The 14,423-nt window shown below is 42.3% G+C and overlaps 1 protein-coding gene across 6 annotated transcripts in view; it reads right to left on the reverse strand.

The window, feature by feature from the left end:
* TMEM71 (transmembrane protein 71) overlaps positions 1-14,423 on the reverse strand; it is a 70,436-nt gene that overhangs the window by 21,392 nt on the left and 34,621 nt on the right. For 3 of the 6 annotated variants that reach the window (XM_054657032.2, XM_054657031.2, XM_009455934.4), the window contains exon 6: positions 473-658. In XM_054657032.2, the coding sequence (XP_054513007.1) occupies positions 473-658 (186 nt within the window). Of the gene's footprint in view, positions 1-472; positions 662-14,423 lie in introns of all 6 variants that reach the window. The other 3 variants (XM_016959882.3, XM_009455933.4, XM_063817389.1) reach the window with 1 other exon arrangement.

The following is a 14,423-nucleotide window of genomic DNA, read 5'->3' on the forward strand; positions in this document are numbered from 1 at the left end:
CTCACTGCAACCTCTGCCTCCTGGGTTCATGCCATTCTCCTGCCTCAGCCTCCCAAGTAGCTGGGACTATAGGCACCCGCCACCATGCCCAGCTAATTTTTTGTATTTTTAGTAGAGACAGGGTTTCACCATGTTAGCCAGGATGGTCTCGATCTCCTGACCTTGTGATCCGCCCGCCTCGGCCTCCCAAAGTGCTGGGATTACAGGCCTGACCTGCCGTGCCCGGTCTCTGAATATTTTTTAAGTAAAACACTGCAGATCCAGTGCTTTTGATGCCTCTAACATGACACCCAAAGGCAGTCATCTCCTCTGCAAAGGGTCACCTGGGCTTTGGCAGAGGCCCCATGTCCTCCCTTCCTCGCACAGGTTGGTACCAGCTCCTAAGTGCATTTTAGTCATCTCCAAGGCATTCTCAGGCTCTGAAAGGAAGAATTCTTTGGGTGTGGCAAATATTTAAAACACCTGAACTCACCTGAATGATCCGAACTATTCTCTTGGAAACGTTCAGAAGCTGTCAACTGGGACTGAAGAGACAAGCTGTGGGAGTTTCCTCCAGGAGGCTGAGATATGATGTGGCTGGAAGAGGAGGTGATCACAGACTCTGCATTCATCTTCCCTGACTCCCAGTCATCAGTCAGAGAAGAACAGTCTAAATCATCTGCTGAAAAAGCAGAGGGGTTCAGTGTGAGTGTGTGTGTGTGTGTGTGTGTGTGTGTGTGTGTGTTCAGTGACTGCTCAATGCACAGTTAGTTCCTAATAATCACAAAAATAGTAACATTGATACGGTATTGCACTACCATAGTGGGATGGGAGAAGGATTTTTGGATGAGATGAGATGATGTATTCGTCTGTTTTCATGCTGCTGATAAAGACTTTCCTGAGACTGGGTAATTTATAAAGAAAAAGAGATTTAATGGACTCACAGTTCCACATGGCTGGGGAGGCTTCACAATCATGGTGGAAGGCAAGGAGGAGCAAAGTCACATCTTACATGGATAGTGGCAGGTAAAGAGAGAATAAGAGTCAAGTGAAAAGAGAAATCCCTTGTAAAACCATCAGATCTCATGAGACTTATTCACTATCATGAGAACAGCATGAGAAAGACCCATCACCATGATTCAATTCCCTCCCACCAGATCCCTCTCACAACATGTGGGAATTGTGGGAGCTACAATTCAAGATGAGATTTGGGTGAGGACACAGGCAAACCATTTCAAATGGCATTTCAATTTGTCTTCATACTTGAAGGTTGAAGAGAAATATCTTCAGTGCAGAGATAAACAAAGGCCAGAGGCATCTTCAATGACACTGAGGTTTGTATAGATGGATTTAAAGGATATGTAGTCAGTATATGAACCTCACATCTTTATAGGACCAAACTTTACAGCAGTCAACTCTTTCTACTTCTGATTCATTTATTCATTCAACATTTATTGAATGTGACTATATATTAGAAACTGACCTAGCTGCTGGGATATAGTGGTGAATTAGAACAACATCTCTGTCCTTACATATTGCTGAGTGGCAGGGAAGAAAATATCTTGTGATAAGTGTCATGAAGGAAATTCTGCCTCTATAAAATACATTGAAATGCCTAGATAAAATATAGCAACCATCTGTTTAAATTTTTTTATTCAAAGAGGCTATTTCATACACACATAGCTTCAAGAACATGCACCCATTTTCTCCTATGATGATTCATACATAAATATATTTTACTGGCCCTAAACTTAGCCTGACATTCTCACAAAAAGTCAAGTTTATTGCAAAAGCATGCATGCAACTTCAAGTTTCAAACATGCTAAGATGATTCCTCATAACACTTGGTGTCTTCAATGTGAGGTCACCAAGGAATGAACTTTAATCCTTGATTCTTAGTTTGAGTCAGAGATTAGGGGATCCAAAACTCTATAAGCCAAAGCTTCCTTGGAAAGGATGAATGTGTTAAGAATGCCTTTCAACCACAGGGATAGTTAAGCACCACACCTCTGACTCAACCACTGGAAGTCTCCCATTTGGCTCACCTGGCATAAATGTACCTAGGAATTCTCTTGGTTCTGTCTTGAGTGGTCTGTGTCATATTCCAGGGTTTAACTTTACTCTTATGATCTTGGGTAAGAATTCGTGCCAGTTTAGAGCTCATTGACTTGGAAGCAAAGCCACTCAGAAAGAGTAGCCAGAGTCCTGCTTTGGGATGTAGGTGTTTTCTAAGCTGACATCTAAAAGGGACGGCACTTGCCCAACAAATGTACTTTTCTTTATAGCTGAGCTCAAAAGAAGGAAATATTCCCAAAGGCCAAGCCAGGGAAACCTATAACTCTAAGCATGCGCTGTGGACAAAGCTTCCAAAAGGGGTGGGGAGAGGGCCTTAGAAGTCATAGTAGTCAAAGGTCTATGGATTAAATGACATTAGGGACAGAAAAAAGGCCTTGGTCTCAAGAGAGGCAGAAAATTAAAACCGAGTTTCTGTAGGGACTCAAAATGCTATTTCCTCAATGAAAGGATGGCTAAGAAAAAAAATCTGCCCACTAGTTCTAGGAGAAGGCATGAAAGCTGATCCGTTTTGGCCTATGTAGTGGGTGGGAGGAAAATGTCTCCGCCAACACTTTATAAGTAAGTGGGTTTTCAGTTAATTTTTTTTTTTTTTGAGACGGAGTTTTGCTCTTGTTGCCCAGGCTGGAGTGCAATGGCGCAAGCTCAGCTCACGGCAACCTCCACCTCCTGGGTTCAGGCGATTCTCCTGCCTCAGCCTCCCGAGTAGCTGGGATTACAGGCATGTGCCACCATGCCCAGCTAATTTTATATTTTTAGTTGAGATAGGGTTTCTCCATGTTGGTCAGACTAGTCTTGAACTCCCGACCTCAGATGATCCACCCACCTCGGCCTCCCAAAGTGCTGGGATTACAGGCATGAGTCACCGTGCCTGGCCTTGAGTTAAAATTTATACTAACCTGGGAAATTAATATTTTAAAAAGTCTCAGGCTGGTACTAGCCCTGTGATATCTGCCAGAAGCCAACATAAAAGCTCTCTGTGGAAACACACTCTCAGCCCAAGCTGCACAGATTTCCCCAGATAAAGCCCAAAGGACATGAGCTCACAATCTAAAATTATAAATTATGCAGGGAGATAATCTCCTATGGGTAAGGAGAATAAATATGATGCTTCAGAAAAAGATAATCCTGCAGTGGGAGATGATGGGAGTAGCCAGGATGTTACCGTCTGGCTTTAAGCTTTGAGCAGGAGGCATGGTGTTTGGAGAAATTGTCCTAATTTATTTTACCTTGGGGAAACTCTGAAGACCTGTAAAATTTGTGTTTTTTGGTTTTTTTTGTGGTTATTTTATACCCATAGTATGTCCTTATTTTTGCTTCTTGTCTAAACAGGACAATTACTTCTATGGTCCAGCTAAGCCTTGATTTCATGACTAAGGGAAATATGAATATCGACTGGGCAAATATTTGGTAAACTTATGAACTGTAGGACACTTAGGAGGGAAACGAGGGAGAATAAGACACTGTCCCAAAAGAAGTTGAAATCTAGGGTGTGTGTGTACATGTGTGCATGTGTGTGTTTGTGTGTGTGTGCATGTACACACGAGTCAACAGTGGGAGGCAATAAAGAAGGCATCACTTATGGACAGGGGAAACAGACTATCATTTGCTAAAAAGAGATGAAATATGGTTTTGTGGAAATTTCAAGGACTTTGGCATCAGAAAGACTGAAACATACATTCTAATACTAGTAACAGGGCACTTTGCTTAATTTTTCTGATCCTGAGTTTCTTCATGTAAAATAGGATAGTAATGTCTACTTTTTTACAGCTGTGATAAGTGAAGGAGAAGAGACAAAAATGTAAACATACCAACATATAATTTAGATGGAGAGAATTGAAACTTCTATTGCTAATAGACATTATAATAGATATAGACCCTAGTTACGTGACCAAATGTGATAATCAACTTCATGGGGAGTGGGGGGTGGTAGAAGGGTGCTGATGAGTCATCAAACGATGTTTCAAGGTGGAAGTGATTTTTAAGAATTTATCATTCAATAATAAAAGAAGCTTATTACTTGACCTTGGGGAAGGTAATATTTACTTTGAATTAGATATGCAGGAATTTGCTATACCATGAAGGGACTCCTAAACCTGCTCCAGACATTTCTAGGCACAGGGTTTATCCCATATGGCTGCTTACTTGCCCCGACTTCACCATAGGACAGGGTCCTCTCTAGAAGAAAGTGCCCCAGCAGAGGGTAAAGACTGTAATCTCTGCCCCCTGCCTCATCACAGAGCTGAACAGGCATAGCAAGAGGGCCTCTGGGAAAGACCAACTTGACCTGGTGGGGAATAGCCACAGCTCCTGAGAAGGGTTTAGAGACAGGGACAAAAGAAAAACAGGGAGGAAGAAAGGAAAGAATCAAGAAGATGATTTTTACCATGTAGTAGGAACTTCAAGGGGAACAAGCAGGGGAATCTGAACAGCCCCACTTAACAAATAGAAACTTTCTCTGCCTTGATTGCTGTCATGGAATGTCTGGAACATAAAATGACTAAGGAAAGATACCAAACCAGCTGGGAGGAAAGACTGAAGCAGCCCCCAGGTGACATACCCAGAGAAGACCCCCAAGCCAGAGGAATTGGGAGGTGGTGCAAAAGTAAGGGGGGAGGCAAAAGCTGCATGGATACGGGCCAGGCAGATCTATTTATTCATTCAATGCAGTTATTGTATATACTGCAAATGCTGCTCTGGAAGAAGGAAGTCAAATTAGATATTGCTCTGCCTTACTCATGATCTGGAGAGGGACATACATGCAAATGAACAATTAGGATGCAATGAGGTAATTGCTACAACAAAGGCTGGAACAAGTTATCCAGTGGGAATCTAGGAAGGGGTGTCTGAGTCTGTCTGAGGGAAATCCAAGGAGGCTTCACAGAGGAGGCAGCGCTTCAGTGGAAACTGGAAGGATGAGTAACAGTTCTTCCAGAGAGACAGCAGGAAGAGGACAGGCCAGGCAGAGAGGAAGAGAGTAAGTGGGGATGGGGAGAAATTACAATACCTCAATCTATGAGAGACCAGGGTGGGTTCCCAGAAGAGTCCTCCTGTGTAGCTAGACAAGAGCATGTGCGTGAGGTCAGTCCCAGGAGATGATTCTGTCTGGGCTGCTAAGCAGAGGTCACATTGTGTGGGGTCTCATGTCACACTCCAAGCTAATATTGATTCTGTGGGTGATTCAGAGTCATTAAAAAAATCTGAGCATGAGTGTAACATGAGTTGCTTTGTGTGTTAAAATGCTCACTCAGCAGTGAGAGATTTGCGAGATTCCCAGTCTCCCATTCTAGGAGCTGAGTGACTATAGGGCTCCAAGAGACATTGGGGTCCTCATACAACAGTAGTTTTTAATAGGGGGTGATTTCTCCTCCCCGGGGACATGGTGCAATATCTTGAGACAGTTTACGTTGTCACAACTTGGAGTGAGGTGAGGGGTGTTACGGGCATCTACTGAACAGAGGCCAGGGATGCTATTAAACACCCAACAGTGCACAGGGCAGGTGCCACAACAAGACATTACCTGCCCACGATACTGTGATCCTGAGGCTGAGAAACCCTGTCATTGAGAGAGCTGACCTAACCGTCTAAGGCAACTGGATCGTTAGAGTCCTTTCGACAACTCTGGTAGGTGCTTCAAGTGGGAATCACGTGTCTGTATTTTCCTGGTTGTGCTTACTCTAGTCAAAACACTCTGTTCTCTGCCTTCAGAAGACAGATCATAATTTATGATTTTATCATTGTTACAGAAATACAGACAATAGAATACATAATTTCTGTGTGTGTGTTTTTTTGTTGTTGTTGTTTAGTGTCTGTCTCCCTCACTAGACAAAAGGCTCCATGAGAAAAAGGTCACTTCATCTGTCCCAGACACCAGCAATTAGTACCCAGCTCATAGTTAGCATTCAGTAAGTTTTACAGAGAATTCGGTAAGGGGTAGGAGGCTAAGATGTGTAGTGTTGTTATTTGCAAAATCTAACGTAGGCCTGTTATAACAGGGTACAGTAACTATAGAGAAAGTGGGTCAGTATTTGCCACCACGGAGGCTAAGGTTGAGCTAAGACTGCGACTTCAAGAGAGGAGAATAGCTGGTGGGCTGACTTCACCTGTGGTTCCCCTCAGCCTGGATAATGAATTGGGGGTTTTGGACTGGGAAATTCCTACTAACCCTGCAGGCTTCCTTGCATCGCCTTACACATAGCCTTTGGCAGCTTGACAAAGCAGTCTGTGGATGCATCCCTGCTGGTTGCCATAGAGAAAGGAGTGACAGAAAATGAAAAATGCAGATCATCCAATAATGACCAGGCTCCTGAGGGGGCCCTGGACCATGCCCATCCCAGCACCATGCATGGTAGCCAAGATGCGGAAGCAGCCTAAGTATCCTTCCACAGATGAATGGATGATGAAAATGTGGTATATGCATCCAATGGAATATTATTCAATCTTAAAAAAAAGAAGGAAATCTTGCCATTTGCAAGAACATGGATAAACCTGGAGCACAGTATGCCAAGTGAAATAAGCCAGACACAGAAGGACAAATATTGCATGATTCTCCTTCTATGAGGTAGCCAAAATAGTCAAACTCATAGGAGCAGAGAGTACAATAGTGGCTGCCAGGGGATAGGGGTTGGGGTGGGGGAAATTGGGAGCCATTGTTCAATGTGAATATGGTCTCAGTTATGCTGGAAGGATGAGTTATAGAGATCTGCTCTACAACGTAGTACCTGTAGTTAACAACATGGTATTTATTAATAAGGTAGCTCTCATGTTATGTTCTTACACACACACACACACGCATACACATACACACACACACAGAGACACAGGCACCTTTGGGACATGTTGGATATGTCTATTACCTTGATTGTGGTGATGGAATTCACAGGTGTCTGCATATGTCTAAAGTCATAAAATTGTACACATGAAATATGTGCAGTTCTCTGTATAGCAATTACACCTCAATAAAGCTGTTAAAAAAAAAAGAGGAGGCTAGCTGATCAAATCAATGTGGAAGTGGGAAAGAGATGGGAACTTCCACGGCTAATTATGTAGTCATGAGTGCCCCTTAACTACAATCTGGGTAGATGTGGACAAGACTGTAACAACAGTAAAAAGATGTGCTGTTTCCCAGGGCTGCCCAGTTGAATATAAAGCTTTGCTGCTGAGAGTTGGATGAAATAAAAAATATGTAGAATACTGGAAATTGTACATAAAATTTTCTGAAAGAAAATATGGTATTCAACAGAGAAACCACAAAAAAGTCTTAACATTCAAAAACGATCAAGGAGATTTTTCATCTCTGAAAAGACATGATTTAACCCAAACTCACTTTCCCTAATTGACAGTGAATTTTCTTCTCCAAACTTAATAACAAATAAAAGGATTATAAGGCAAAAAATATTTTACGAAATAGCTCTAGTTGTATTATTGTTGAAGATATCTATTTCATTCTGTTTAACTTGATTTCTAAATTTGATGTACTTTACCTCTGTTGGGAAGATTCTGTATCTTCTAAGCACATCTTCCATATCCTTTTATATAAAAATGGGCATTATTTGCTATAAAGAGAAGCCCAAAGCCACATACTGATGTTGCCATCCCAAAGATATTTATGTGACAGGCATGAGTTCTAGAGAAAGGCATGCACCTCAAGCTCAGGTGACTTGCCTGGAGTCAGCCTGCCTTTTCCAGGACTGGCAGAAATAGCGTCCATCCTGTTCAGTCCTCCCTGCGTGAATCCTCTGCTCTCTTTCAGTATGACTCACAGGCTCTGGGAACACATCCCGAATTGCAGTATTGGGGCCTGGGTAGCTGCAAAATTCCGTGGCTCAAGAATGAATTGCAACTAATGAGGAAAGGTGTCAACACAGCTGGGAAAGGGGTGAACTGAGGACAAACAAAACAGGCAAAAACATCCTCTTGCCTGAAAAATGAAGCACAAGAAAATCAGGGGAAGTAATGTTTGATTGCATCCATTGCTCAGAGAGAAAACAGCAAAACAATTTAATTTTGATTTCTTCTGGAGTCTTCTAACTAGGCATTTCCAGAGAAAAATAAATTGCTGATAAAAGTCACGGGGCCTTGGGTAAATCTGGAAAGCAAGAAGTCTGGGGAAGATGTGATTACTCTGACAGCAGAGATGAAAGATTTCAAAGTTCTGTGTGCGCCCAGGTTGACTAATTACTGATTTTGGATGGAGGTAGTTTGATTTGTTATATTTAGAGGATATTTGGAAACCATGAGAATTTTAATAAGATACCTCATGCACGTGCAGCATTGCTGTGGTCCAATCCCTTTGAAATTGTTTGGACATATTTCGAAGAGACAACGAAGGAAAAATTAGATGTTAATTTCTAAATATGTGACATACTGTCTTTAGAACAGTGATTCTCAGACTTAAGTCATCCAGGCATTATTTTCCTGATTTTTGCCAAATCCCAGAACCTGCTTGCTCTCAGCCATTTAATATTTTCTTAAGATTGTCTCATTTTACATTTTTACTTTAAAGCAAACTTTATATCAGTCACTTAAATGCCCTAAACAGAAAGGAAAGGTAGAAATAAGTACAATGGAAAATGTAACCTTATTTAATACGTGTGAAATACTGGTGTAGCAGAAAGCTCTGAGCCTGTTCTTGGTTAAGAAGAACTTTGTTAAAACCGAAGAGATTGTAGCAAATGTTAGAGAATCTGACAGCTACCAAGGTTCTAAACTGAGCCTTGGTCTTCTTGGTTTTATCAGAAGGATTGTAAGGGAATTGGAAGAGAAGCCACAACTTCTCTCTTACTGTGTGATTCAACGTTCACTGTTGCTCTGTGCTAGCAGCATTTCCTACCCTACCCTACACCTTAGAAAACATTGCTTTAGAACTGAGAAGACACTTGCCTTGTTGCTCCAGAAAAAAACAGGGGAGAATCAATGGATGGACACTCCAAAAGGCACATTAGAGGTGAGCCTGAGTAAGCCATTCCTGGAGCAGCAGTAACCACTGAGAGGAAGAGGCAGCCTCAGAAAATCATGAGTGGGTGGGGTAGGGGATGGGGAGATGTTGGTCAAAGGGTACAAAATTCCAGTCAGACAGGATGAAAAATTTTCTGGAAATCTATCCCATATCATGGTGACTAGAGTTAATAATAATGTGTTGTATTCTTGAAAATTGCTAGGAGAGGGCCAGGCATGGTGGCTCACACCTGTAATCCCAGTACATTGGGAAGCCAAGGAGGGCAGATTACTTGAGCTCAGGAGTTTGAGACCAGCCTGGCCAACATGGTGAAACCCCATCTCAACTGAAAATGCAAAAACTTAGCCAGGCATGGTGGCTCATGCCTGTAGTTCCAGCTACTTGGCAGGCTGAGGCAGGAGAATTGCTTGAGCCCGCGAGGTGGAGGTTGCAGTAAGCCAAGACTGGACCACTGCACCCCAGCCTGGGCAACAGAGTGAGACTCTGTCTCAAAAAAAAAAAAATTGCTGAGAGAGCAGATCTTAAATGTTCTCACAACAACAATAACAAATGGTAAGTATACGAGGTGATGGATATGTTAATTAACTTGATTTCCCCATTTCACACTGTATACATATGTTGAAACATCACATTGCCCACTTCATCAACAACACCTTAATTAAAAATTTTATCAAAATGAAACAAAATAATGAGAGTCCAAAATAGGCAAATCCACGGAGACTGAAAGTAGATGAATATTGGTCGTCCGGGGCTGGTGGGGAAGGAGGAGTGACTGCGAGTGAGTATAAGGTTTCTTTTTGGGGCTGATGGAATGTTCTGGAACAGGAAAGCAGTCGTGATTGCATGGCCTCCCTGTGACTATACTAAAAAATCGCTGAATTGTATACGTTAAGTTGGTAGGTTTTAAGGAACGTGGATTATATCTCAATTAAAAAGTAACGAGGGCTCTGTACTAAGATATTTGTGCCACTCTGTCAGAAAGAGTCAGAGAGATAACTTCTCCTTTGCCTTCTGAGGGAAGATTCCACACATAACACATCTACCAGGGACTACAGAATTCTTGAGTTGACCTCCTTATCAAGCTGTGCTTCATTAGCCAGTTCTTCATATTCTTTTCTTTCATAACACCACACTCTCTTGCTTCCTTGCCTGAGAAACTTTCCCCAAAGAGCTTTTTCCCAGGATTAAGAGCACATGCTGAGACTTTTCTCTTCAAATCCTGGCTATGCGACTTCTTACCTGTGTGGCCTCATATATAGTACCTAAGCTACCTTAGCTTCTTCCCCTGGAAAATGGGGATAAATAATAATAACTCAGAGGCTTTGCAGAGAAGTGATGACGTGACATGTGGCTTTCTTGGAACTGTGCTTGCCCCTAGCACTCACACAATTAGGGATCATTATTACTGGGGCTTCTGTTCAACCTCCTGAATTCCTTTCTTACCGCTCCTTTCTTCTCATTCACTTGTTTTCCATAAGTAGACTTCTTTATTCCAAAAAACTGCATTGCTTCTCAGATTGGCTTATGAATCAACTGTATTCCTTCTCAGATTGGCTTATGAATTACTCCTGAACCCCCTTCTTATGTTTCCAAACCTCTACTGGTTATCTATTTCCCATAAGATATCTCAAATTCAACCCATAAGAAATACAATTCATTGTCTGTTTTGATGATCCTCAGCTGTTCTTTTCTGCCTTTTTAGAGCTAATGCGTATTAAGCAGAATACCAGCCCCTGGTATTCATAAGAGATATTAGAGGTGTGACATTTTTCATGAATTATTGCATTTCATCCTCCCCATTCTATATGCTATTTTTTTTATTTTATGTATAAGAAGTAGAGGATCAGAGAGGTTAGTTAATAACTTGCCCAAGAACACTCAGGTGGGAAAAGCTGGTTCTAGGATTTGAATTCAGGTTCATCTAGTTCAAAAGCTCATTTTCCTTATCACTCTACCACACTATCTTCCAGCCCTTGGTGACTTGCAGAATTTTTTATGCAGTCTCCCAAATTAAATACCTCAGTTTTCTTTGATTCTCCCACGTTCTCACTACTATATTCTATCTATCACTAACCTGTCAATTCTACCTTGGAAAATATTCTTTAAGTCTCTTCCTTCCTCCCTATTTCCTGCCACTTCCTTAGGATACTGGTTGATTTTAATTGCCTCAGAGCTCCCATCCAATCCTCAATTGTGCTACTGCAAAGATAACTTGAAAATTCCAAATCTGATTGCATCATCACCCTGCTTAAGAGAATCAAAAAATATTCTTGATTGATTAGATAAAACCCCAAATCCTCAATACGGCATAAAATGTTCTTCAAATATCTACAATTAATATTTCTGGCCTCACCCCCCACATCCCTGCTCTTTCCCCTCTCCTCTTCCTGCTTTTACAATCTTATTATTGTGGAAAACTAGAATCACTCAATTTAAGTAATCCTTTGATCATATTAAGAAATGTTTCTTCATTTAACAAGCACTTATTGCATTTTTAAAACTAATCTAGTATTACATGCACACACACACACAGGAATATATGTAAAACTTGGTGGAATCTTCATGGCATTGTGCCAACGTCCATTTCCTGGTTTTGATAATGTGCTATAGCTGTATAAGTAGTTATCAGTGGGCAAAGCTGGGTGAAGCATACACTGACCCTCTCTATACTATTTTTTGTAACATTTTGTGCATCAAAGTTACTGAAAATTAAAAAAAAATGCTACGTGTGTCTTCTGTCTAGGAAGCAGATTAAGAAAAATCATAGCCATGTAATTACTATACACTTAAATTAATAGATTATTGCATTATACGACTCCTCTAGCTTGCTCTTTGGGCCTGCACTATGAGGGACATGATGGATTTCTCCTTGAAAAGGAAAACAAAGCCCTTCCGGGCAGCAGAGCAGAGTCTGGACTTTTAAATCAGATAGACCTCGGTTGAATTCCAACTCTGCTGTTTTTGTTTTTGTTTTTGTTTTTTGAGATGGAGTCTCGCTCTGTCACCCAGGCTGGAGTGCAGTGGTGCGGTCTCCGCTCACTGCAAGCTCCGCCTCCCAGGTTCATGCCATTCTCCTGCCTCAGCTTCCCGCATAGCTGGGACTACAGGTGCCCGCCACCATGCCCGTCTAATTTTTTGTATTTTTAGTAGAGACGGGGTTTCACCATGTTAGCCAGGATGGTCTCGATCTCCTGACCTCGTGATCCGCCTGCCTCGGCCTCCCAAAGTGCTGGGATTACAGGAGTGAGCCACCGTGTCAGGCCCCAACTCTGCTGTTTATAAGCTAAATTAACTTGGGCGAGTTCCTTAACCCTGAACTTCAGTTTTATCATAATTATAATAAATATGATAATATGACCTACTTCTTATGAGTTTTGGGGATATTTAAACAAGATAATGTATGTAAACAAGCTAATATATTTTAAAAAGACAAAATGTGAAGTGCTCAGCATGGAATAAGCACCCTTGACTTCTCTTTTTCTCTCACAGCCACGTAGGCAAATCTTGTTGAGTCTACCTGTAAGATGAATCTGTAATCCTACTTCTCATCACCATTCTGCTATCATCTCAGTTCAAGCTGCCATTATCTCCCACCTGAATCACTCCAATAGCCTCTTAACGTGTTTCTTGCTTCTGCTCCTAATAGCGGACATCTAATCTGAACTCAGCAGCTGGGATAATCCTTTTAACATGTAAATTGAAACAAGTTATTCCTCAGCTCAGAATCCTCCAGTGGTTTGCCCTCCACTCAGAGTATGAAAGCAAAGCCTTTGAAATGACCCCACAGCTCCCCTTGTCCTTTCCCACTTGCATTCCTGACACACCTTTCAGTCTTTTCCCTACTATCCCCCGTCACTCACTCAGCCCAGTGCAGGCTCTGAGACTAGAACTTGTACACCAGCATTTCACTTGCCTGGATTGTTCCTCCCCCAGATATCCACAGAGCTGTTTTGCTTTTGCTTTTAAGCCAATGCTCAAAAGTTCTTCTCAATGAGGCCTTCTCTAACCATTTTATTTACATTTGCAATCCCCATCACTTCCCCTTTCTTGTTTCCCATACCACTCACCACTTATTAACATGCTACATAATTTATTTATTGTCTATCTCCCCCAGTAGAAATGCAAGTTCCACAAGAGCAAGTCATTTTGTCCATTTTATTCACCACTATGTCCATTGTGTAGGATAATGCCCGGAACATCGTTGGCCCTCAATAAAATCTTCCAAATGAATTCATAAATGAATTACAGCAGAGTGAGTGACATAAGTAAAGCCACAGATGTGTGGAAGAGCAGGATCCATTCAGGAAACTGAAAGATCAGTGTGATCTGTGTCAATTGTATGTAAGGGAAAGGACAACGGTGGAGTTGAAGACACGACCAGCCACACGGACCTTTGAAAAGTGCCATTGCACAGGGCTTCTTGCTCCCGAGGGCCTTTTTCTTGGTTTAACAGTTTTTCTTGGTTGACACTTGAGATTCTTAAGCATTTTTGAACAGGGGGCCCTGTATTTTATTCTGCACTGAGCCTGAAAATTATGCAGCCAGTTTGGGTTGGAGAAGTAGGAAATATTCAAAAGGCCTTGCATGCTGTGTTAAGGAATGATGACAACGCCACATTTATGCCTTAAAAAGGTTAGCCTCACAGCAGTTTGGAAGATAGAATGGGGAAGCTGGGAAAATCATCCTAGCTCATCTCTGCCTAGCCATCCTACTCATCCTTTAAGACCCACTCAGGGCTGGGCACGGTGGCTCACACCTGTAATCTCAGCACTTTGGGAGGCTGAGGCGGGTGGATCACGAGGTCAGGAGATCAAGACCATCCTGGCCCACATGGTGAAACCCTGTCTCTACTAAAAATACAAAAATTAGCTGGGTGTGGCGGCGTGTGCCTGTAATCCCAGCTACTCGGGAGGCTGAGGGAGAAGAATTGCTTGAACCAGGGAGTCGGAGGTTGCAGTGTGCAGGGTCCAGCCCCACAGGGTCGGTGGGTCTCTCCCCGTGTGTGGCGACGAGAGAATGTAGAAATAAAGACACAAGACAAAGAGATAAAAGAAAAGACACCTGGGCTCGGGGGACCACTACCACCAATGTGCAGAGACCGGTAGTGGCCCCGAATGTCTGGCTGTGCTGTTATGTATTGGATACAAAGCAAAAGGGGCAGGGTAAAGAGTGTGAGTCATCTCCAATGATAGGTAAGGTCACGTGGGTCACATGTCCACTGGACAGGGGGCCCTTCCCTGCCTGGCAGCCGAGGCAGAGAGAGAGAGGTGACAAAGAGAAAGACAGCTTACGCCATTATTTCTGCATATCAGAGACTTTTAGTACCTTCACTAATTTACTACTGCTATCTAGAAGGCAGAGCCAGGTGTACAGGATGGAACATGAAGGCGGACTAGGAGCGTGACCACTGAAG

Source organism: Pan troglodytes, chromosome 7, assembly GCF_028858775.2.
Source record: "Pan troglodytes isolate AG18354 chromosome 7, NHGRI_mPanTro3-v2.0_pri, whole genome shotgun sequence".
NCBI lineage: Eukaryota > Metazoa > Chordata > Mammalia > Primates > Hominidae > Pan > Pan troglodytes.